This window comes from Centruroides vittatus, unplaced genomic scaffold (genome assembly GCF_030686945.1).
Source record: "Centruroides vittatus isolate TY-2023 unplaced genomic scaffold, ASM3068694v2 scaffold_386, whole genome shotgun sequence".
In the NCBI taxonomy this organism is placed as follows: domain Eukaryota; kingdom Metazoa; phylum Arthropoda; class Arachnida; order Scorpiones; family Buthidae; genus Centruroides; species Centruroides vittatus.
The window spans coordinates 8397986-8423852 of record NW_027122706.1 but is presented as its reverse complement, the minus strand read 5'-3'; the positions used below and the strand labels follow the sequence as shown (position 1 = coordinate 8423852).

Sequence of the window (25867 nt, the reverse complement as noted above, 5' to 3'; positions counted from 1 at the left end):
TGGTTTATGAACATAAAAAACTTGTCACCTGGTAGACAGCTTGTAGATTTTAATAAATATATTGTTTTTAAATTTATTCTCAAAATCTTCATTACATTGTAAATCTAGAATTACAAGTCAAATAAAGAGGCTCAATGAATTGCATGAAGTCTGTAAACTATGGATGGCTCATCATTGTTTTAATCAGTCAAGTTAATTGAATATATTTATCTTTTTTAACTGAATTTACTTTTTTCTATTTAGTGTATGAAGTGTTCTTTCTAAACAAAAAAACTTAATCCCTATATATTTCTGGATTTAAGTTTTTGTTTCAATGGATTCACATCACCAACTCATTAAATTTCACATTTTCTTATCTGGTGATTAAATAAAAAAAAGACTCATGAAAAGTACTGTAAGAAAATTGGTGATGACACAAGTCAAACTTGGTAATACTATGGTCCAGTTGTGCTCATTAATGCTTTGCTATTGTATCATATAATGAGAAACAGTTAAATATTCAGCATTTATTTACTATGGACTCAAGAGATAATAATTGAAACTGAGTTTGTTTCTTTTCCTAGCTGTAAGATAATCTAGTCTCTTAAGATGAACACTTTAAATATTCATTAGATTTAGTAATAAAATCCACACCTTATATAACTGTCCAGCAAGCAGAATTTGTATAACAAACATTTTTGTTATTTTTTTAATATATAATGGTTTTTTAATATATATAATTTTTGGTTTATTTTATAAACCTGCTTCAGGTTTGAAGTTTTACAGATTCGAAATTCAACATGGAATGTTTTAAATTTTCAATGATGTTGCTTATATATTCTTTTTAAATATTGTAATTGTGTATATATAAGTATCGTAAAGGTCGCCTTTGGCGGCCTGAGTCGAAGAAACCGCCCGACTGAGATAATTGCTCCCACCTGGAGCCGGGGCCATAAACGGCCGGAAAGATCAAAGGTGTAGTGTCTCCACTTAAGGGTCAATGTGTTGGCCACGTGCCGGCCAGCTTGGGAAAATAAATGCAAATAAAGCACGGACGCAAATGTAAGCTACGTCGGCGGGAAATAGGGCGGACGTCTTTGAAGGCTCTAAGAAAGGGAAGGAACTGATTGGTCGCAGGAGGTAGTAGCAGAATCCCTTAAATTGGAAGGGTGGCAGAAAAACGAGGAGAAAGGGCGAGAGACCGGATACGTGGTGGTCTCTAACACTAGGTAGGCCTTTGAGGCGTATAGAGAGAGTATTCTCCTCTTGGAAAGTCCTCTGGAAAAAGGTTGGTGTAGAGACGGACGACCACGCGGTTAAGCCATCTCCGGAAAAGTGACTCGTGTTCCCCGGCCAGACAAGCCGACGTGCGGCATCACAGCTTCGGTACATTAGCGTACCTAATGTTATTGCATAGTGTACATCTTTGTAAATATTTGTAAATAAACTGTATATAACCACTTATTGAGTGTGGAGGTGTGACTTTCCACGGACCATCTAACGGACAATCTCGAGGCGTAAAGAACAACTCGGGACGGAACATTTGTAAGGATCACGGGACGAGTAATAAGGACCTTCACTAGTATATTGTACCATTATTTATTAAAAAAAATAATACATATATAAATAATAACCTAAAAAATACAAAATATAAATACGATGCACCTTAGGAATTCTGTATGCCTACGCACCTACGCCTTATTTACATATAATTAATCTGTAGGGAATGCATTAGATGGAACAATGCAGCAATACAGAAGCACACTTCCTAGATATAAATATGACTCTTCAAAATGGGTATTAATACTAGAGTGCTCTACAAACCAAATTATTACACATTATTTATACTTTCCCATTCACATTACCCTTCAACATATAAAATCGCAGCATTCAGGGCTCTAGTCAGAAGAGCATACACACTGTTCAAGCATTGCAGACACCATGAAAAAACTCAAATATATAGAGGAAATTGTCAAAACACATGGATATGTTAAAAGGGTCATTCAAAACCTGGCACAAAAAATGAAAAAGAAGCATCCATATCCAGTGGTACCAATGAACAGATGCACATAATCAGATGCATAATTATAGATTTTGATAATAGATTCAAATTAATTTACAAATAAATTGCTAAATATTTAAATGTCAGCTTATGATTCCATAGAAATGCCACAATCTACAAATTGCTACATAATAGTAAGGATGAGATAAGACAACTATAATGCACCAGGTGTATATTCTAGCCCACTAACAGATGCAAGATTTAATCGCCAACTTATGTACTGTACATTGGATCAGCAATTAGATCTTTAAAACACAGAATCAATGAACACAAATATGACATTGATAACAACAAACCCACAACAGTTTTAGCTCAATGTGCAGCAGAGCCCGGGGTGTCCACAAATCTAAATGAATTAAGATTGATAAAAAGAGTCTATGATCAACACAACCTAAGAACACTGGAAGCAGTGGAAATATTAAGACCACATTAAAAATAGTTGTATTAACCATAAAGACTCAGAATCCCTATCTAATTCATGGCAATCATTCTTTGATAACCCTACAGATTAATTATATGTAAATAAGGGATAGGCATACAGAATTCCTAAGGTGCATTGTATTTATATTTTTATTGTATTTTTAAGGTTATTATTTAAATATCTGTTATTTTTTTAATATATAATGGTACAATATATTTATACATACACAATTACAATATTTAAAAAGAATATATAAGCAACATCATTGAAAGTTTAAAACATTCCATGTTGAATTTTGAAACTGTAAAACTTCAACCTTGAAGCAGGTTTATAAAATAAACAAAAAATGTTTGTTATACAAATTCTGCTTGCTGGACAGTTAAATAAGGTGTGGATTTTATTACTAGATAGCATTTCCAGCTGTAATCTTGAAATATAATTCATTAGATTTGCTTCCAAATGTATCCAAATATCTTGAAATCTTTCCTCAAATAACTTTTTGTTTATTATAAACTCTTTTTGTTATACAAAGATCCCATTGACCATTACTTACTAAGAAGAAAGTAAACATAAACTTTTTTTGGCACAGATGTGTAGTGCTGCATCACTATATATATATATTTTTTTCATATGACCCTTGTATATGTTTATGTCCTTTGTGTAATATGTTTTGTTAGTCTGTGCCTGAAATTGTAATTGCGTAAATGAAGAAATGTTAATATTTTTTGTTCGGGTAAAACCATCTTTTTGGGGTGGTGTCATCTGCCATGCAATATTGGTTGTATGACGACCACGTGAAGGGTGTGATGTAGTATGATGGCGGGATGTATAAATTGGCATCCCATGGCGAATGAACTATCTTTTTTCTAACCAGGTCTTGGATCAGATGTACAGAGGCTTGTTTGGAGTGGGGAGTGAAGTAGGAAGAAAGAAGGACACGACCCGGTTTGGACGATTAAGTGCTACCACTCAAGAAGCAATCTGATTGCTTCTTGAGTGGTAGCAAACACTCAAGAAGCAATCAGATTGCATCATAGTAAGTTATACATCATGATAAATTATCATTATCATTAGACTGAATGTTTGGGGTGTATAACTGGATAAGACTAATATTATCGTTCTCTGAGCTCATCAGTGAACCACGTGGCTGAGACTGTTGAGAGTGAATTCTTGGACCCCTAGAAAGAAAATTTGTCCTTATACTAGGGAAATTCAGCAAGTGACTTTAATCTGTAAAATATATTGTAAATTAATTTTATTTAGATCATGTGATTGGCTCTTTGTAAAGGATCTATTAATTGTCGTGAGTGATGTTAGTTGTATCTAGTAGTAAGTAGTGTAAGTTCTGATGTATTTGTCTATTATTAAAACTTTGTTAATTGAAAGTCAAGGCATTGTCTATGTAAAGTCCTCATGCATACATTTTACCCAACTTACTGTCTGGAGTATTTTCGATACTTCCTAGATACTACAGATGATTCAAAATATTTCCATATAAATAATTACCTTAATTTCTGATAACTGTCCTTCTTTACACAAGTTTTCACTGTGAAAATTCTGTTTTTCAGCATAAGGTATTTCCAATTATTGCAACACTTAATTTAAATGATATTAATAAGCTAACATAGTTGGAAGTTAGCAACAGCAGTGAGCCATTTTGCAATGCATCAACTTGTACTACTTCTCACAAGCCCTTGTTTTGTTATCTTCTCATATTATTGTCTTTTTATTCTATACATCTTTTATCATTCTTTATACAATTTTTTCTTATTTTGATTTTAGATATATACTTTAAAATTATCTTTAAACACATAAACAATAATATCAAAACTTCTCCATCAATATGATTATGTTAAATTACCAATAATACTATGTATAAAAAACATTAAAAAGGTATCAAATTGATAAAATAAAAATTAATTTATTTACATTAAACGACAAAGCAACAGAATAAACAATAACTTGAGCAGAGAAATCCACCAATCAAGAAACAGTAACCTCGATAACAGAAGCAGTGAAATAGAAAGTTCATAAATGTGTACACTAAGTGAAAAAGCTATTCATTGTATGCTGCTGCAAGGTATAGCTCTGTATTGTAATATTTAGAAAATAATTTTTTCAGTGTATTCATTTACATATCAATAGAAAAACTGTAAATAATTGATTTGTCATTTGTCATGTAATCGATGTGAATTTTAGAATATTATATTTAATAAATGTTTTTTAACTTTATACAGGTTTTATAACATAGTGATAGGAATTATTCTGTGTATTTACTTACATATCAAAGTAATTGATAAAAAGGAAATTGTAAGTCATATATTATTGTCAGGAAAATTTGTTATATATTATTTTCATTTTTATAAATTTATTTTAGCACCATGTTTTTGTAAACCTGCTGAGGAGGGACCCAAAGGTCCAAAACACGAAGAAAGCGTGTAAAGTGTGTACAGGTATAATACAAGGTGATCAATAAAGATTGTTTGTTATCTCTGAATAAGTTTTTCATCGATTGCTAAAGCCAAAACACCAGTAAAATATGTCCTATTAATAGGCTAAATCCTTGTAGACAAAATATATAACAAATAGAAAATAAGGACATAGAAGCATATAAGTTAATTGTATGGACGATTAAGTGCTACCACTTAATCGTCCATCCAATACAACTATTTTTAATAATATGTAGCCAAAATTCTGGTGGCTAAAAATTTACACATTTATCTTAATTAGTGATTATCTTTACTTCTTTTAGAATAATCATTTCATGCCAAAACTCAATCTATTTGCACATCTTAAAATTTTTCTGAAACTTTTTACTCCTTGAGCTGCCTAGCATAATCTGTGTTTTTGATTCCAATCAAAAAACATTTTAAAATTTATTTTTGTCCATTTTAAGTACAGCAAGTTTTTATTTTGGGAAAAAGTCTTAATGAGTTAAAACAGTAAAATAAGAAAATGGGAAGTTTTTTTGGCTAAAAATTACTGAACTGAGAAAACCTTACAGTCCAGCTTATTGTTGTGATAAAACATTCATTCTTGAATTATTTGTCAAGAACTTTTCTACATACATCTCTTAAGCATCATAAAATTGATCTTTATATTAATATAAAATTCCTGATAATGTTTGACTGTTAAAAGAAAAGATAAAAAGTTAATCCCAATCAAGTCTCTGAACCCATTAAACTGTTCTCATTTAAATGAAACAGTGCCAGTAATTCCAATAGCAATTTTAACTAGGTTCTTTTAACATCATTCTGTAATGAAATTAACCTTTTTAAGTGGATAAGTGACTTGATGTCACAAATGCTTTCTGCTGGAATTAACAACTGGAAGAATAATGTCATGTTAATCTAAATCAAATTGCATTCTGCATGAATACTGTCTTGATCTCCATTCTTGTTATTCCTAGTCAACTTAATCAGCATAAATTTTATTCTGATCAAGTTTTGTCATGTAAATGCAGTATATTTACATGGAGTAGTTCAATCAGCATACTTTTGCTATGTTAGATCTGGAGTGATATCATTACTGTCTGAGATATTCATTTGAAGGATGACTATATGCACTGATATAAATACAGTATATGTATATATATTTTTATAATGATAAAATTAAAATTACAATAAATAAATAATCATTTTTATTCTTCCGTTGTTTTAAACATAACCAATTTGCTGATTCGGGATACTGTTCACAGATACTCAGAACAATTCTTCACTTTGTCCCTTAGCCAACTACCACAGGTTTCTTACTTAGCACTTAACATTCTGCATTAATAAACACAATTCTGGTCATAGCAGATATATACTGTACTGTAGATAAAGTGGCAAAACATCCCAAATGAGACATAGCAGTCCCTTTTATTTAATATGCTGCCCTGATTTTAACAGTCTCAAAAAAGCCCCAATTTTTAAAGTATTTGAAAAATGCCCCACTTTTAGACTGTTTCATAATTATATTCCAAAACAGCTAATATTTATTGCATGAACTGTAAGTCAAAGATGAATTGTATACAAGTTATAGTATAAAAAATTTTAATATCCAATTTATAGAAACAGTAGTCCAACTGATAATCATCAGTTGAACTACTGTTAATTCTTCATTCTGGCAATGCTGTCAATCATAAAAGGGAGTTTATGATTTATGCTAATTATCTGAAAAAGTGAATAAAGCAAACAAAGCTATATTTAATTGTTCATTGTCACTATCACTAGAGATTATTTTGTAAACAAGAGTGCACGAATAAGTAAAATGTTCATTGGTTGTGCATAACATCTGTCATTGACAATGTCAGAACCTAGAAAAGTGCCAATCATCTACTGAAATCAATCATGTGACTTATCTGATGTCATGTTGAAGCATTTGATGTAGTATCCCACTTTTTACACATCAAATCTGTCTCTTTATTTGCAGAACTGATGTGAATAGAATATATATCAATGAATCTGAACATACAAATGACTTTTTTTACTTTTTAAAAAATTAACAAAATTTTTTTAAATATTTAAAATTAATTAATTTCACTCTATCTAACAATTTGAAACAGGTGTGTAATGTAACATTGAATGAATGAAATGATTTCTCATAATTATTCAATTGGGTTACCTAGATTAAATCAAATTTCAATCATAAATTATGGGCACATTTGGATTATTATTTTAAAATTATTTTTATCAAAATACTATAATTGAAACATAATTTAATAACTTACCACTAAATATTCCAATATTTAATTTTTCACTGTCCAAATCATCAATATACTTTCCTAAATATTTATTTAAAAGAAATGCTGCTACTCCTTCAAACATTTTTAAGCAGTACAGCTTTCAAAATTGTATTGAAATCATTATTTCATTCAAATCTGCAATCAAAAGAAAATTATAATCAATTAAAAACTTCAATTATTAAAAACTTTGCAATAAATTATTTTTTTTTAAATTGAATTTTTGTGTATAAATTTTCTGTGATAACTTTTATAGTATTTCAATTGAAAAATTGCAGCAAGTATTATAGTAAATAATTTTCTTTTCTCTAGTAATAAATAACTAAATTTACAATGAAACATAACAACATGGATCAACTTTTTAACAAATTTTAAATAGTTAATTGAAAACTTATTTCACTTTCCAGCTTTCAGTCAACACAAACCAATTTGTCTACATAGTTTGATCTATTTACTTCCCTTAGTGGAAAAACTATCATATTTAAGAATAATTCAAAAAAATTTTTATAGATACATCATATGATTTAAAAAGTTTAAACTTTTGAATGACATCACGTATCTATAATTCAACTATTGATTTTATAGAAAATTATTGTAAAATAATTGAAGATGTATTAATGATTAGCTAAATATAATCATCATCCTTTATTAGATTAAATGCATGCTTTTTTTTGCAAATATTTGCAAAGTTAATCTAAACCTTTTATGAAACATAAAAGATTTCAATAAATAGATAAACTGCTTAAAACAAATAAAACTTTATTAAGAATGCAAGTTATAGTAGTATCAAATTAGACAAGATATATTTAACTTCTCAAGTTAAGAACATCTAAGTTGTGAAATCTAAAATGATTCTATGAATGTTAATAATATTTTAGGAAAAATCTTTAAAAATGAATACATAAAAAACAATTTAAAAGGTAATGAAATATTGATATAAAAGTCATTTTGAGTATTCATTGTTAATACTGTAAAGAATATTTTTTTTTAAAATAGATAATAAATATTAATCTATATGATTCATATATAATCACAGCAGTATTAGGTGTTTTATTAAGTTTTCGAAAGAAAGCTGGGTTGGATATTTAATTAATTCACAGTATATATTTTTTTATAAATAATACATGTTTATAAATTACAATAAAGCCATATTGTCTCAGTTATAGAATGTCATTATATCAGTAATTTCCATCTAATAAATTCTAGGATAGATGGGATGGTCAGATTTACTTTGGTATTTGATTCAATCTAGACATGTAATTTATTGATTCTGTAAGAGAGTGAAAACTAACTATGAATACAATACTTTTTCCAAATACTAATCTGGAATAATCCTAGGAAATTACAGCAACCAGCATGATATTCATCACATTATTTTCTTCTAAAGCTTGCAACTTATACACCCATCTGTTATTCATCCAATGCTTCCAAATCACATACAGACATGCAAATAGATCATTTATCTTTATATAACGATTATAACAATAAACATAATTAAAATTTTTCTTTTCATCAGAAAACATACCAAAATACATTCATACAAATGTATATATGCTGATACGCTAAAATGTTTTTATATTTTGAATCTAAATACTTAGTATACTACCACATTACTATATAAAAATTTCAAAAAGTGTTTATTGATTAATATTTACTGGTAAATTGGTGTTCCTGCAGAATGATTGCAAAAACATGAAAGCACTTGGAAATATGGAAAAGTACCAACTTTTTAATTTTACAGTTTTATTGCATTTTATTCTACTCCCTCCTTTTATAATTTAAAGAACTTATGAGTCTTTTTATACCAACTTTTCATTGTTTTAATCGAATTGTATCATAACCACCTTTTATAAAATACGAGTATTTTATTATAACATTGGAATCCAGTTGTCACAATTACCTATAACATACATGTAATTTCTGTCATCAAGATTGCTGTAAAATTTAAGAGAGGACCAATGCAGGACATGTTGTCTGAAATGCATATCCTCAGAAACCAATAAAAGCATGTATTTCCTAATCTCTGCACACAAAGCTAACCGACCTCAGTGCACCTGAAGAAGGCCTTTCAAAACGGCCGAAAACGTTTGTGCTTATTAATTTGATTGCTAGAAACAGCGTGTGTAAGGTTTTTTGTGCCTACCATGTATTTCCAATCTTAATTGTGTTCCTGTATGGTTTGTTCTCTCAAGCAATTTTATGTTTACTCAAGAATTACAACAAGAACAAAAGACAATCCAGTACAAAGGAAAAGTACATGACCTAAACTCACAGAGCTATTAATAAATATTTATTCAGATATATTCTTGTAAAACAGAACAGAAATAAATAGAAATACAGATTAAATTAAAATAATATATTAAACAAATATTCATTGAAAAAATAGCTAAGGTATATTTTATTAGTGCTAGTAAATTACATACATCACAATTAAATTGAAAATAATAGAAAATAAAACAGAGAAATATTGTTTCTAAATGTATCTTTATTAACTTTTATCAAATGAATTATTTGCTAAAAATGACAATTATATAAGTTTATAATTTTTTTTTTACATTATATTGTATATATGTAAATGATATTGTATATGTATTAATCTTAATCTTTTAATATTTCTTATTCATAGTACCATAACCACTAATATATATTTGAACAAATTAATAAAATTTTGGTTTTAAGATTTCAATACTTATTCAAAATAAAAGCAATAATCCTAAGCTTAAAAGATAATAAGAGTCATAACATCAGATAATAAAATATAACACTTCATAAATAATAAAATTGATGAAAGAATTGTTCCTCTTCATTGTAATTTCACTATTACAGGAGACTCAAGATGAAAAGTCTCAAAAAAATGTTTCATTCTTACATAAAATACATGTAAGAATAAAACATATTTTAAGATCTTTTATCTCAGCTTCATATTAAAAGATCTCAAAAACTCTGGTCAGACTCCAGTAATCTTTCAAGTATTTGTTTTTTTTTTTTTTGTTTTTATTTATTGTAATATTTTATATAAAGTTTTCCTTATTTTAATCGTCTAATCCATACATAAAACAATCATGAATTGACATAAAATATTATGAAATAACCATAACTAAATTTTCATATCAGTTTAAGAAAGTTTTCCAATCAAAAATAAGATCATTTTCAACTTAATAACATTTAATTTTCTGGACTTCAAATGGAATCAATTTAAATTTGGAATATCAAGTTTTTAAAAGAAACAGTATAAAAACTTTAATTTTATTTAGATTAAATTTTATAATTTTTCAAAACTAGTTTTAAACATTAATAAAATTTAAATAACAAATCAAAAATAAAATATAAATAATTTTTTAATATTTATAAAAATTCGTCAACATTTATTTTATTTTTAAATATAAAACTTGAAAATTTATAAAAGTCTAAATTTTCTAATAGTGTAATAAAAATAAAGTTGATAATAAAATTATTTATAGACTAATTATTATGATAAATATTTAAATATTAATTTATACATAAAAGTATTTAAATTAATGTAAGAGATAATATGGTAATTTTACATATAAAGTATTTAATTTCAAGTAATTATTTAATATCCATGAAAGATAACCATAATGCTCTTTTAAGTATTAAGATGAATAGGTATCCCTTGTTGGTTTTACTCTAACATAGTTAGCGAATTGGAGACATCTGCTTACTAAACATTACAATTTTTAAATGTTGCAAACACCATCATTCGTCATTTTTTTTAATTAAAGAAAGCATTGGTGTTGTCTCATATTTGCCCACAGATTTTAGAATACTGAAATTTTCAATGCTGTTTCATGTCTTTCTCCAGGTTTTAATGAGAACTGATTGTGCAATTTTTTCTTCCTTGTCCTAGCTTCTTATTCTAACTTTCACAGGTGTTGCTATCATTGGTAATAGTGCTCTGAATAAATCCAAAAGATTGTCACTATTTTGTTTTTATAGATTAAATTAAAAGTTACTACATACTTTTTAACTTTTGGAATCTATGTTTTGTATTAGTCCTTTGTTTCATATAGCACAGATTCGTATAACACAATACTTTTTCAGAACCTAACTACCATGTTATTACAAGGGATATCTGTATTATACTGGTATACATCTGGTGACATCCAGTTTCCAGATGTTATCCAGGGACAAATAGTAATGTACAAGCACTGACTTTTCACAATTGAGGCTTTCGCATGACACAAAATCTCCATCCAGATCTCCCCACTACCAACTCATGTGCCCACCACCAGATGTTTGCCCAAGTCACAACCTAGTAGTACTCCACTAGGCAAATTCATGTCTTCACACAATCTAGATATCTTTGATTAGATTCTGTACATTCTCCACAGTACTGTTTTATTAGTTCTATCAGGTAGCAGTTATGAAAAGTTTTGTAGCTGTAGTTTTTATTCTGAAGTAGTTGAAAAATTTGCTCATCATTTGCTTCAAGTTCATCAAAAAGTACATAGGAAAGAAACTCCAAGAAGCAATCTGTTTTCCACCAAATAGTGGACCTACATTTGCTTGTGATAGCTAATGATTTATTTTTCCATTCTACATCACACTAAGCACAGAAATTTTCCAACATGTTATCCATTGCATTGGACAAGAGTGACCTCACTTTCAACCAGAAGCAAAGATTAATTTTTTTTTCCTAATTCTTGGTGGGTGAACACCCAGATGATACCAGGTCAAATCCAGATGTCACAATACTGGCATCACCAGTCCAGATAATACCAACCTGGACAAATACCTAGATTGTACAAAAGCATTCTAACCCACCCTCAAAGATTGGCAAATCTTGTAGCAACTGGTATATCACCAGAAACTTTATAATGCTGACTTGACTGACACTAGGTCTCAGCAGTTGAACAACATTCCTAAACAGATCCTAAATATTACTGAGATATGGCAGAAATAAAACCAATGGCCTCGTTAAACTAAATAATGTCACTGTTATTCAGAGTTCGAGTAAAAGTATTCACTAAGTCATTGTAACTATTAGTTTCCGGTGAGAAAAAAAAAAAAAAAATGGTCCGACAAACCGGATACGCCAGTAGCAGACAGTTTTCGTACCAAATCGCCAAAAATACAATAGTGTGAAAGGAGCCAAAATCGATCAGAAGAAATAATTCTAACTCTTTGATTAATAAAAAACGAAAGCGACTGGCCTAAAACGATATGAATTTTTATTATTTTTATATATAAAATAAATAAATAATAAATAATGCAACATACGACGACTACCTGTCAAATTGCTTAGTAATTATTTATCGTTAATAGTCCAATAAAAGAATCCGGCTATTCCTTTGAAATAAAAATTACATTATGATCAAAAGTACATTAAGTATTATTATAAGCGTCGTTTTTTAATAATGTATGAAATTGATTTAAATTTAATATATATATATATATATATATATATATATATATATATTTAATCAACTAACAATGTTCTAAATGCAGTTTAGAATCCCTCATCCAAGAATTGGTAAATTTGCTTTAAAATAAATAATAATAATAATAAAAATCTTTAACACAATTATTTAGATTTACAAGTCTGAAATCTAAAAAACACTGCATAAAGATATGTGAATGAGATAAATAAGATTGCTATTCGTATTGATATCGAATCGAAAAATTTTTCGGAGTTTGTACATAGAATCATAAATAAAGACAGACGGGAATTCTTTAAATAAAATAAGTCTGATATCAAATATGTAGATGGTAAAAAAATATTTTTTTCTTACTAATCGAACGCTATCTTTAACATTTATCTTACGGATAAAACGAGCATCGTGTTTTTTGGAGATTACGTTTGGAAGAAAAAATGTCTTTGGTATAAAGAAAAGTATTGCAATTTAAAACTTATTTCAATTATAGATACAGACTATAGATGATATTTTATTTTTGGCAAAATGAAAATTTAAATTTAATTCCCATTTTACGAAAATCTAATAATATAAAATGTACTGTAAGTTAAGATAATCGTGCTAGAAACCAAGTGAATTTTTCTACCTTTTAAAATAAATTTTGAGATATATTCAAATAATAAATTCGAAATTTAAATAAATTAATATGCCAAATTATTTCCAAATCAAATACGAATGAATAAAATCGGATTATTGACACAACAAGAATCGAATTTCAAGAAAGTTTCCAATTACAATCCAAAAACTATCAAATATAAAATTTTTCATAACATTTTTACAGTGTTTCTGTACGATAAATGATCGAAATAATTTCACTAGACGCATTTTAAAATTTTTTCAAACAATATAAAATATTTAAAATCGTGAATTTTTAATAAGTGTAAACAATATAATTTTCAACTAAAAAAAAAGTTAGGAAATAACTATAGCATTTAATATTAAAACACAAAATAAAATTCCTCCGCGAAATAATAATAGGTCTACACTGTTTTTAGGGGGAAAAGCTGAAAACTGATATAACAAAACAGCTGTATATAATTACGTATTATAATGGATATATTTGAAAATAATTCACTTTAATCAAAAATTTAAAACACAGTAATTTTCTATAAAATGCTTAAACTATCATCTTCTAATCACTAAAAAATACAGTAGAGAGTCGAAATCGGCACCCTGGTAATCGGAATCGCCCGATAATCGGCACGATTTTCAGTCGGACTGTGTCGTGCTGAATCGAACGTTTTTGATACTAAATTTACTTCTAAAGTATAATTTTCATGTTTTTATATTCTTCAATATATTTATTTTGTTTGTACAAAATAAAGAAATAATTTTTAACGATACAATAGCCACGATTATTATTATGAAAATTTTCGTTAGGCTTAAAATCGACGAAAATTCAACACGAAGCGACACGCAACGGAGAAAAATTCAACAGGAAGCGACACGCAACGAAGAAAAATTTGAACATCGGACAGGTTAATATATTTTTTCGTATATAGACCGTAATCGGAACAAATCCCTAATCTGAACAACCCCAGTCCCCAATTGATGCCGATTTTCGACTCTCTACTGTATCTTCATCTTATTTGAAATCTTGTTAATAAACATGGAATTAATGTATTTAATGTATATTACAAAATGTCTCCTAAAAACCGGACATATAACTACAAATTACTGTCAAATTACATTAAGATCTTTCTTATAACTAAGAAAGATCTTAATGTAATTTGACAGGAAGATAGTCCAACTCATTACTTTTTATAGAAACGTACTGTACAGTACAGCTGGCAACATAAATCCATGCGTATCCATGCGCTCTTTTTTTTTTTTTTTTTTTTTTTTCCCTTGGCTGAAGAAATGATCCGGTTGGCAGGAGTGTCGAGAGACGTCGCTGGGTACGAGAAATAATTTATATGGGGTCCATGTAAATAAATAGTTTGGAAAATTATTTTGAGTTTTTAATGGATATACACGTTTTTGATTTTGTAAAAAAGTAATACAATAGTTATTGTTCAGCCTTTTATATTACAATAGCGAGTAAAAAAAATTGTGGGATGATGTCCGAGTAGGCCTACTTGGGACTCCTGAACCCGAGAAATTTTTCTCCATCATTCTCCTCTCATCAGTCCTGCCGGTGGGATGGATATATGGATATGCTGGAAAATTATGTGCTTCCCAGTTATAAGAAGAGGATGTTAATGGACTGATCTTCAAACAAAGATGTAGCGCTACTGCATTATTACTTGTTGTTTTGAGTCTTGTTAATAAGTGTTCAACGAAAATTTATCTTATAAATTAGTTATCGAATTCCTTGGATTTCACATCACCCGACTTTTTCTAGGTGAAACATTAAAGGAATCGTTTCTGGACAGCAATCGACGGATAAAGACGATTTCAAAAGGGAAAACACAGATGCAATTTGCTCAGTAATGTCATTTCTGGCATTACTGAATAAATTAGAAGATACATGGAATGTGATCTCATGTCTATGAGCTTGGTGTAGTAAGATTACATTGTAAAGTCTAAATAAAAGCTTTGCGTCTAAAATTTCATTCAAATCGGACAATTAATTTTTTAGTTATAAGGTTTTAAAATGTGTAGGTATTTATGGGACAATCATAGATTTATTATTACTTTTCACTTTTTATTCCTTCTGTTCTGTGGACACTAACAAAGCCTTCTAAAAAAAATTATACTCATCATGGATTCAATCAAGTCCACAATAGTGAGGGGCAGAGACCGTTATATCTGAAGTAGGAATTTTTAATGGGACCATGAAAAATTCCTGGGTTGCTCGCTCGGATTTGATTCCGTGTAGGCTGTTCAAATCTCCTCGGCCATTCAGCCGTCAGGCTATTATTACTGTACAAATTTAGTTCGTAAAATCGTCGTAGCATTATTATGTATAACATAAAACATTCGTTTATCCTCAAACCGTCAAAATCAAGTATCACAGCATTACTCAAATGGTTGTGGTATGTAGTATGTAGATGTAACAGAATAAACAATAAACGTATAAACATTATTAGAATATCTAAAAGTTTAAATAAATATAATTATATTTTATTATACTTTTTCTCACGTTGTTAATAACTTAGAAAACAATAATCTAGATAAATATCTTTCGGGAAAAAAATATTCTAAATTTAAAAATAATTGATTAATGTTACTTTAACGTTAAACTAATGTTACCTTAACTAATTATTAAAGCACTCTACAATTAAGGAAATATAGCCCGTAACAATTTTGCCTATTACGGGTGGACCCGACCAGTATAGATAAAGGATATGAAACTAAATTTAAGAAAACTTCTGTCATTATATATTTTGTGTAAAAAGTGTTTATTATAACTCCGTGATACAAGCTTCGAAATTGAGCGCTCGGATATTTTCAAACTGAAAAGAGAAGTCTACACTTTTGTATTTTTTCAGAAATAACATGAGTTGGGATGTAATTTTCCAATTCAAATTATCTACCGACCGTGAAAGCAAATGCGTTAGCCTGCCTCATGAGGATATGGGTTAGAGTCCAGACCAGAGTCTTCTGAAATTTTTCGTGTGCAGTCTGTCCCGAATATAACTGACCTATCTTTTACCACACGGCAGTTCTCGTTGCGGGTCGGGAAAATAGCACTTTTATTTCCCACAGGGCGGAAAGAGTATGCAGAGTAGTGGCGCACCGTCCATGGAAGTTGTGGAAGCACCGCTTCCCTTGTATTTTCTAAAATAAAATACATATTGTGCTATTATTTTTATATTTTAACATACTTTGAATTAATTAAAATTAATATTTTATTATAACCGCATTATGTATCTTATTACAAATTTCTATACTACATGTGAAGAAAATGGTAAGATTGCTATTGTATATGCATATTCCCAATGGAAGCGCTGTATTGTCGAATATGGGATAGCTTCCACGGAGAAAATATTTGAATCGTGTAAAGCAGCCAGATTATACACATTCGCGCATGCGCTTTATAGGGCACAAATCTCACACGGTTTAGCTGGCAGATGCTACATATCAAAATATCGTATAACGCTTCCAATGATTCTATCCAGGACCGGCACAGCTTCCCTATATTTAAATGTCACCGCACGTCACTGATACAGAGCTCATAGCTCGAACCATTGTCCAGAGCGACAGGTTAACTTCTTTACTACCTTGAACATCTGGCCATCATCTGTGAATAAGTTTAAATAAAAAAATAATATACTGTGATTATATTTTATTGCACTTTTTTAATAAGAAACCTTGTGTTATATAAGACAAAGTTAAAAAAGAAAGAAAACGAAAAGCTGGCGCAAAGTTTAGTTTCAGTTCGCCTGACTAGATCTAGGAATACGAGCTGCAGCTTTCTGAATTACAAGACTTTTACTTTGGATGAAATGGCTATTCTTCACCCAAGATGAGTTTTTGCGTTGTGTGATGACTGTTGGGCTCGGGACTAAAGACACTGCGATTGCTACCAGACCTTCAGTTAACAAGATTTTGAATATTAATTTTCGATTACCGTTGCAGGTTCTCGATCTCGACCAGAAAGTCGAGATCGAGAACGCGCGACTTGAAAGCTTAGAAACTCAATTGTTTCAACAATTAATTTTCTAAGCATTCAGTGTTGGTTCATCGTCAATAATCACTTACAATGCAGAAAAAGTATAGACTTGTACAGTACATCCATATCTCCTATGCGAACGTTTGCCATACGAATTTTTATATTTTCACTTAAGCGAATAATTATATACATTCAAAATCTTTACATTTATGGATTCTAAATCTGTTATATATTCAAAAATAGGATAAGAACAATAAACGAGTTCAAGAAACCACCATTTATTTGTCTATAAACACGCACAATCCGATTTAGTTCTGCTATTCTGCTAGACAAAAAAGCGAAACATCCGGGATTTCGGTCCTAGACTAATCATATCATCATCATATCATCTGCCCTCCATGTTGCCAGTCCAAAAATAATTGAAATGTTATTGTATCCTACGAGACAGACAAGTTGCAAAGTAGAAGGAAATTTTGCCAGTAAACCTGGTTCGTTTTAATTCTTCATAATGCCGCTAGATTCCATCGTAACTCCCTCATTTACAGAGAAAAAATAGATAAACACCAGCCAGAAAACTATTCTTATCTAAATTATATTCTTAACGATATTGAAACTGTACACTGCTGCGTGTATTATTTCATAAATTTTAAATGAATAGTGGAATTAAAAGAAAATAATCTTTAAAAAATATTTCAATTAATACAAACATTTATTAAAATGGCCAAGGACTATAAATGTATAGGCTATAAGAAGCCTCAAAGAAAAGGTCGACTCCGCCCGTAGAGGCTATTTTATTCCTGAGGTTGTGAGAAAGGACAAGATGTGAAGCCTTTTATTGTTGCTTCTATACTGTGAATATTTAAGAGAAAATAAATTTTAACAATTTCTCAATAATGCGAGTAGGTTGGATCTCTTTCAACTCCGATAAAGATCTATAATTTGCACAATTATAAAAAAAAACACTGTTATATTAAAGAAAAAATGAAAAACTAAATAAATAAAAACACTCTGAACAGAAAAATATTTAAAAAGTAACTAAATGTCTAAACAAGTTATTTAAAATGTGTATTATATTATTAATAGTCCGATAATTGTTATGAAGTTATATTAAGATAAATCTATTCTAATATCTCTTCTTTATGCATATTTATATATGTTATCTAAAATGTAAAAATATAATGTAACTTTAAAATTATTGGCACCAAAAAACGATTTTAAATATTCATTTTATTTATTCTTTTATATATTTCGTAATAAAGTAACAGTAACATAATTTTTAAGTAACTACAGTTATTTTTTTGTATTTATATATTTAAATAAAAAATTTATTAGATAAATACTTATTAAAATTCATGATTTGTGCAGCAACATAAATCTGGAATTTTGTAATTTATCACAGTTATTCGCTTGTGCCAGTAAATATAGGTGGCGTATGAGTCGACCAAAATGGCTGCCACAAAGGATATAACGTGCTTGACAACGTACGAGAGTTACTTGTGTGTTGTCTTTTTAATAACTTTTCTCTCTGTAGTCAAAACGTTTTATTCGCATTTGTATCCGACATTAATCCTAGTTGATTTTGTAGTTGTTTATGTCACGATGATTACACTTTGTGACATTTTAGAATATGTGGCTGATCGAGAAATACTTAAATCTTAAACATTTATTTACTATAAACTAGAGAAAAATTTAAAAATCTAAATAAATAAATGAAATGCTCTTGGACAACCTTTACAAGGCGGAAATTTGATTCTTTTCGTAGCTGTATCAACAAAACCGTGAGATGATAATCCAGTCTCTTGAGAATACCTTAGAGATTTTATTGGATTTTTGCTTCTAAGTGGCATCCGAATGTCTTGAAATCTTTTTGTTCGCGACAACTCTTTTGTTATACGTAGACCCCGAGAGAGCCACTTATTAAGAAGTTTGTAAACATAAATCTTTGTAAGCACGGGTAATTCGAAGTCGTTTCGCATGAAACATCCTAATTAATTTGCGATAACTTTACTAAGAAATTTTCCACTATGAAAATTCTCCATTCTTCAGTAGGCTTACTATCCATTTCTACCAATCTCAATAGAATATAAATAAGGTTATAATAAAACGAGCTAACACTTGGAAACATTAACACGAGGTGTATCTGAGTCAGTCATATGCTGCATCGCCAAATTCCTCGAGAGTTATTTCGTTTGACATCGTATATACAGTATTCATATATACATAAGCAAATGGTTTGCTACACATCATAGAGAGGATTATGATAACGAAAATCATATTGGTTCACTTATTCATGCAAAGGAAGAAGTATATGAAGCTGTTGTTGTGTTTTCAAAATTTTGTGTTCTTTTTTATTAATAGTATAATGATATAATCATTTTATTCTACCTATTTATCAATCAACCTTTGTATATAATTAGTTCTCTTAATGATGTTTTGAGAAAATTTAATCTAATCTGCACATGAGTGACAATCTTAGTTGTTCAATTTTTAAAAGAAGCTAGGATAGGTCAACTAGCTATATAAATTACAGTAAAATCTCGTTAAAAGTCGAAGTTTAAGGAGTAAAATTTCCAACTCAGAATTAACGATTTTAATACCCGATTTGCTCACATTTTTCTGTGGCCATAAATTTCCTCTTATCAAGCTGTTTCTCAAGGATCTGTTCACAGAATGATTATAAAATTGTATATAGTTTATGTCGCTTTTGAAAACGTTTGTCATGGCGTCCCCTGACAAACGACGTTACATTGTGTTCGGTATGGAGCAATACTGTTTGTTTATCTTAATCATCTGTATTCACACGGAATATAGTAGAAATTGAAGATCACGGACCTATCAAGGATGGGGGTACACTGGGAAAATACATCCGATTTAAAGTACCAAAAATTCGACTTAACAAGACCGTATTATTTAGAAAACTCTGTATACTGTGCTAGGGAATTGTAGACAGTTTCGAGATAACACAGTTCGACTTAGTGATATTTTACTGTATTAAAACAGAACAAATTTCTTAGCCGATATAAATATTTAAAATTGGTTGAAAAATCCTATGCTATTTTATTTTGAAAAATCTATCGATCGACTAAAATAACCTCTTCTAATCATTTACTAGACGTTACTGCGAACCACATTCCAATTAGTTTTTATCACAATGCTGATTTCCCGGGATGTGGCTGGTCGATGAAACCACGCTCATGTAGATGACACATCTATATCAAGAAAATTTTATTCAACACTTTATCAGAAAGACGAATCAAAAATTATAATTCAAATAAGTTAATTAAGATATCAAATTAATATGTGAATTATAAGCAAATAAACATAAAATATGAACTAAGGCTTACAAATCATTGAACATTAGCGGAGATATTACTTTCTTTATAATTAAGTTACCATTAACTATAAAGCAATTATTACTTTTTCTTAATTTTTGATTCTTATATTGTTTTCTTTTGTGTTTCTTAACACAAAATTTTGTATTATGGCATCTAAGATAAAATAAAAATCTATTTAAAAAATTATCAAGATTATGCTATTTATCTGTACAGGCATTTTAAATCACTTACATAATACAATATTAACTATCTTTAGAAGATTAATAAACAGATACCAATAATGTGGAAACAGAACTCTATCATAATCTTTTGATAAATATATATTTATCAATATTATTACAATATAATATTTAATTACTCTCACATATCATTTGTACCTTGGAAATTAATATTGCATTTGTTCTTTCTAATATTAAATTGAAAATTGTGTTTATATACTTTTATAGATCTTCGAAATATGACGACTTGAATCTAACTTATATAAAAACTTACTTTCAAATAATGTAGCTATTTTTTCTTACTAAATTTTAATAAAAGGGTTTAAATTAAATGCCTTTCTGCGTTTAAAAAATTAATGCATATTATTTCATTAACTTTTTTAACGAAACTGAAAAAATTGACAAAATTTTATAGATAATTCTTTAATTCAGTTTAAAAGCAATTTTACAGTTTATAATACTGTATTTAATTTAATTCACAAAAAGTAATATAATTTCAAAACGATCAAATAATTTTGGTTTAGATTAAACGTGTAACTATTTTAAAAAATAAACTATAGACTCACTATTCATATAATCTAATAGCTTTTACTTACATATTCGGCAGTTTATAAGATAACTGAATCTTATTAATTTATTAATAATGAAATTAATTTCTATAAGTCAATTTTTAATAATTCTACTGTATATTTTGAGTTCGTTTAATATTCTTTTTATATCATTTGAGTAACTTTCTATTTTATAAACTTTTAATTAATTAAAATATAAAAAATATCGTGCATTTATCATAAATATTTCTATAGAGAAAAATAACACGAATAATATTTATATATTGCAGATTGATTAGTCTTATCATTTCATTCAAATTGCTAGACGGACGAAAATAAGTTTAATGCAATCCTTTCTGTACAATATAAAACCTATATTCTAGCTTTTTCTATACACTTAAAAAAATAAATATATGATGTTAGAATTCAGGTATTGGAAAATAATACTTTCACCACATTTGTATTTTAGTAAATAACAGAATAAGTATTTAAAATTAAAATTTAAAAAAGTTCTAATTTAGCAATTTTTTTTCTGAGAAATGTGCACATTTAAAACACATGTAATCAAGAATAATTGATAAGTGTCTCAAAACATGAAATCGATATGTTCTCATAGCACACAAATTTTTTTCTGTTGTTAAGTAAACACTGGTAGTTAGTTGGTCATGGTTCACACACCCCCAACAGGTTGATCATGTGGAGTTTCCGAGTTTTCTTCATGTGTCTAATACATAAACAGGTGTCAGTTTCCCATAGAAAGTCCTCCCGGGAGGCATCTCTCTTGGCAGATCGCCCATGCGTTGAGTTGTCGTATCCCATCAAACTAAACTAAACGAAACCAAATCTATTATTGAGTTAAATTAAATGAATGTTCGAGTAGCGTTACCTTAAAATAAATAGATAAGTAGAATTGGCATCCGCATAAAGAAAATATGGGTAAACTAAAAAAATCGAAAAATAAAGAAAACAGGGGAAAAACAAGAAAGTTTTCTTGTTTCTATTCTTCAGCGATAGAGTTAATTCAAAAACTATTCTTCACTTTTCAAAATTTTAATGGTTATAAAGTGATTTAAGCATATAAAAATCTAACTAATATAACAACGAATACTCGAACAATCTGAAGTAATTATAAATGACGAAATATCAGAAAAAATGCATAAAATAATTTTATATTTTTCGAAATATACAGTAGAGAGTCGTTAATCGGAACCCCGGTAATCGGAACGATTTTCAGTCGGACTGTGTCGTGCTGAATCGAACGTTTTTGATACTAGATTTACTTCTAAAGTATAATTTTTATGTTTTTATATTCTTCAATATATTTATTTTGTTTGTACAAAATGAAGAAATAATTTTTAACGATACGATAGCCTCGATTATTATTATAAAAATTTTCGTTAGGCTTAAAATCGACGAAAATTCAACACGAAGCAACACGCAACCGAGAAAAATTTGAACATCGGACAGATTAATATATTTTTCCGTACATAATCGGTAATCGGAACAAATCACTAATCCGAACAACCCCAGTTCCCAATTGATTCCGATTTTCGATTCTCTACTGTATTGAGAAAAACTGATTGTTATTTGATTTATTAATGCGAGGATTTAGCGCAATAGCCAGATTAAGTTTAGTCCACTATAAATGGCGTGATCCCCAGTAGAATCTGCCATCAAAGATGAGAGATAAAATAAATGTTCTAACTCAAATTATCCGTGAAAAAAAAAATCACTATAGTCTAGAATAATTTATTCTAGAAATTTCAATTTGAAACCTGAATATGTTAAGGAGGTAAAATAATATTTTCCAGTACGACCATTAGTGTGACCGTTTTAGAACTTGAAATATTGGAAATATTTTAAAGACAAAAATTAGAAGTTTTCAACTGCTTTCAAATATATAATTTTCTATAACTTTTTTATTTTTATTTTGTTTCTATCAAAATCTCAACAATATTGCGGCTATTGATAATATTCGTATGTAATTAATTATATTCTGTTATTCTAAATATATACGAGTTTACAAGACTTTGTTAAAATTACTGTAGTATAACCATAGTTTAATGCATGTAAGCGAATCTTTCCATCACAGCCCAACACTAGTTTCATCATTTCACAATAAGAAATCATTCGTTTAATAATTTTCGCTCAAACATAAAATAATTTCATAGACTGTGATGCTGTTATTAGTTTCTTAATTTATATTTTTATTTAAAATCAATTTTTAATTAAGTTGAAATATCAATTGGCGTGCTTTTGAGTACTAAATAAACAAACAAGTACAGTGGTGCCTCGTATAACGTACGCCTCGAATAACGTACGCTGCGAACAACGGACTTTCTGTTTGGCCGTTACGTGACTCGAGCAACGGACTGGCTGCGAACAACGGACTTTCCGGCATAATTGGTGACTGCTCCATGGGTGCGTTCTTTAATGCGTCTCCGCTACTACGGGAGTGCGCTGCTGTTTGTAGGCATTTAGAAACGACGGTGAAAAAAAGAAAGATGGCGGCGCCCGCAATATCGATAGTATCGTGATGGAGGAATCTATAATTCTAAAATATGAGCTTTAAAAGGCAAAAGAAGGGTCCCAATTGTCAAATTTAATCATAAAATGGATTATTTGTTGAAAGAGCATTCAAAATAGTCTCGAAAAAAATTCATAAAGACACTTACATCACCGCGTGCGCTAACTCGCGCTTTCACAATTTCTAAATTCTCATTCATAAAACCACGTAATGAACCCGGAAACGAAACTATCTGAGCCATGGAGGACGCCATGTTGCTTTCCACCGTAAACTACTGCTACGAGCGACCGTTTTTGCCGTTCGATGGCGCGCACTTCGTTCCGCAGGAATTTTTAAACGGATGTCGCTCGCGTAGAGTTACGCGGAGGAATAAAAGAACACACCCCATGTTCATTTTTTATGATACAGTACGGTTATTTTATGCTGCGGAACGAATTAGATGTTTTAACATGTATTTCTATGGGAAAATGCGTTTCGTATAACGGACGTTTCACTTAACGGACGTGCACCTGGAACGGATTAAGTACGTTATATGAGGCACCACTGTATATGGCATAGTTCGTCGTATATGCTTCGTTATATATGAAAACACTATTTAGCTGCTTGTCAACTAGATAAACCTAACGTTTTAAAAAACTAGTAAGCAATTACTAGAAATTTTTTATATGTATAAATTAAACAAATAACCACTTATTTTAAGTAATTTCCGAACGTCGTTAATTTCACAAATTCCTGTTTTAAATAAATATGCACCTGCTTGCAATTTACGTATTCTTACTGTAGCTGTTTACAATTTTAAGTTAAAATTTAATAAGTGTGTTTAGGTAAATGATGTAATAAAACAGAGAAATTAAAATCAAATCTTTTATAGTACCGTATTCTAAAAAGTTTTGGCTTAATCTTGTCATTAAAAATTCTCTATTTTCCTAAATATTCACTGTTGTTATCTTTTTTCTTTGAAATCAATAGTTAAGAAAATTAAAAATTAGATAGAAAAACAAGTTTCATATAAAGATCAATAAGAAAAGAGCAATAATATTAAAGACTGACTACCGATGTAATTTTTATTAAATCATAACAAATTAAAAATAAAATTTTCGTATAGTAATATTCATATAGACCTACTCATTTTTGTGAAACTCTGAATTTCTTATTTGGATCAAATTTCCCTACAAAAAGTATAAATACTTAATTATTACATTATTCGGCCACTGATTAATTAATTATCCTCAACTAACGGTAAGAAAATAATAATACTAACATATAATAAAAATCTAGTAAAACTTTTCAAGAGATCACCTCGCTCGCTGCTAATCTAATACCAATAAAACTACTTAATAAAAGCATACGAATGAAGCATGAAATTTCTCTTTTCCAAAGAGTTTATATTAGAAGTCGTTGCTGGGACAACCGATGACATCATTTAAAATGTCACCAGAGAATGGCTGTCATGGTTACACAGTTATCTTTCCAAATATAGTCATTTCCAGAGAAGCAACAAAGAACATTAAGTCTCTCTAAAAATAACATGTTGTGGTTATGGTCAATCAATAATTAATAAAAGACAATGTTTCTTACATTAAAGTATATATATATATATCTTTAGGCAAACGTGTCAGAAATATATATAGATATCAAATCTTTTTATGTAATTAAAATTAAATGAAAAAACTATGAGTACGATTAATAATTTTTATTCAAAATGAGTTATCTTCTTTTTACATAAATTAGTTGTTTATATGGTATATTTATAGGAAAAAATTTTATCTAACAAAAAGTATATGATTAAGCCAATACCAGAATTTTAAAATAAAAAGAAATATTCATATAGAAAATTTAATATTAAAATTAAAAATAGATAAAACTTACGTAAATAGAAGATATAATTGCTTTTCTGTTCGATTTTTAAAAAATAAATTTTAAAAAATTTCAATTTTTTAAAAATTTGATGACTTGTAAATTCTAGCACAAATTAAAATTAAATAAAGTCTTAGTAGTTTTAACAGAGTAGTTTTAATATAAAAATAAATGAATAAACGTACTGCTCTTTTCATATAAAGT

General features: G+C 29.0%; 1 protein-coding gene across 6 annotated transcripts in view; it reads right to left on the bottom strand.

The window, feature by feature from the left end:
* The window catches only part of LOC136988851 (intermembrane lipid transfer protein VPS13A-like), a 368680-nt gene that overhangs the window by 286506 nt on the left and 56307 nt on the right, over positions 1-25867 (bottom strand). For 4 of the 6 annotated variants that reach the window (XM_067286838.1, XM_067286837.1, XM_067286842.1 and 1 more), the window contains one exon: positions 7174-7323. In XM_067286838.1, the coding sequence (XP_067142939.1) occupies positions 7174-7270 (97 nt within the window). In that variant the 5' untranslated portion in view covers positions 7271-7323. Of the gene's footprint in view, positions 1-7173; positions 7324-11269; positions 11402-11706; positions 12182-25867 lie in introns of those variants that run through there. The other 2 variants (XM_067286840.1, XM_067286839.1) reach the window with 2 other exon arrangements.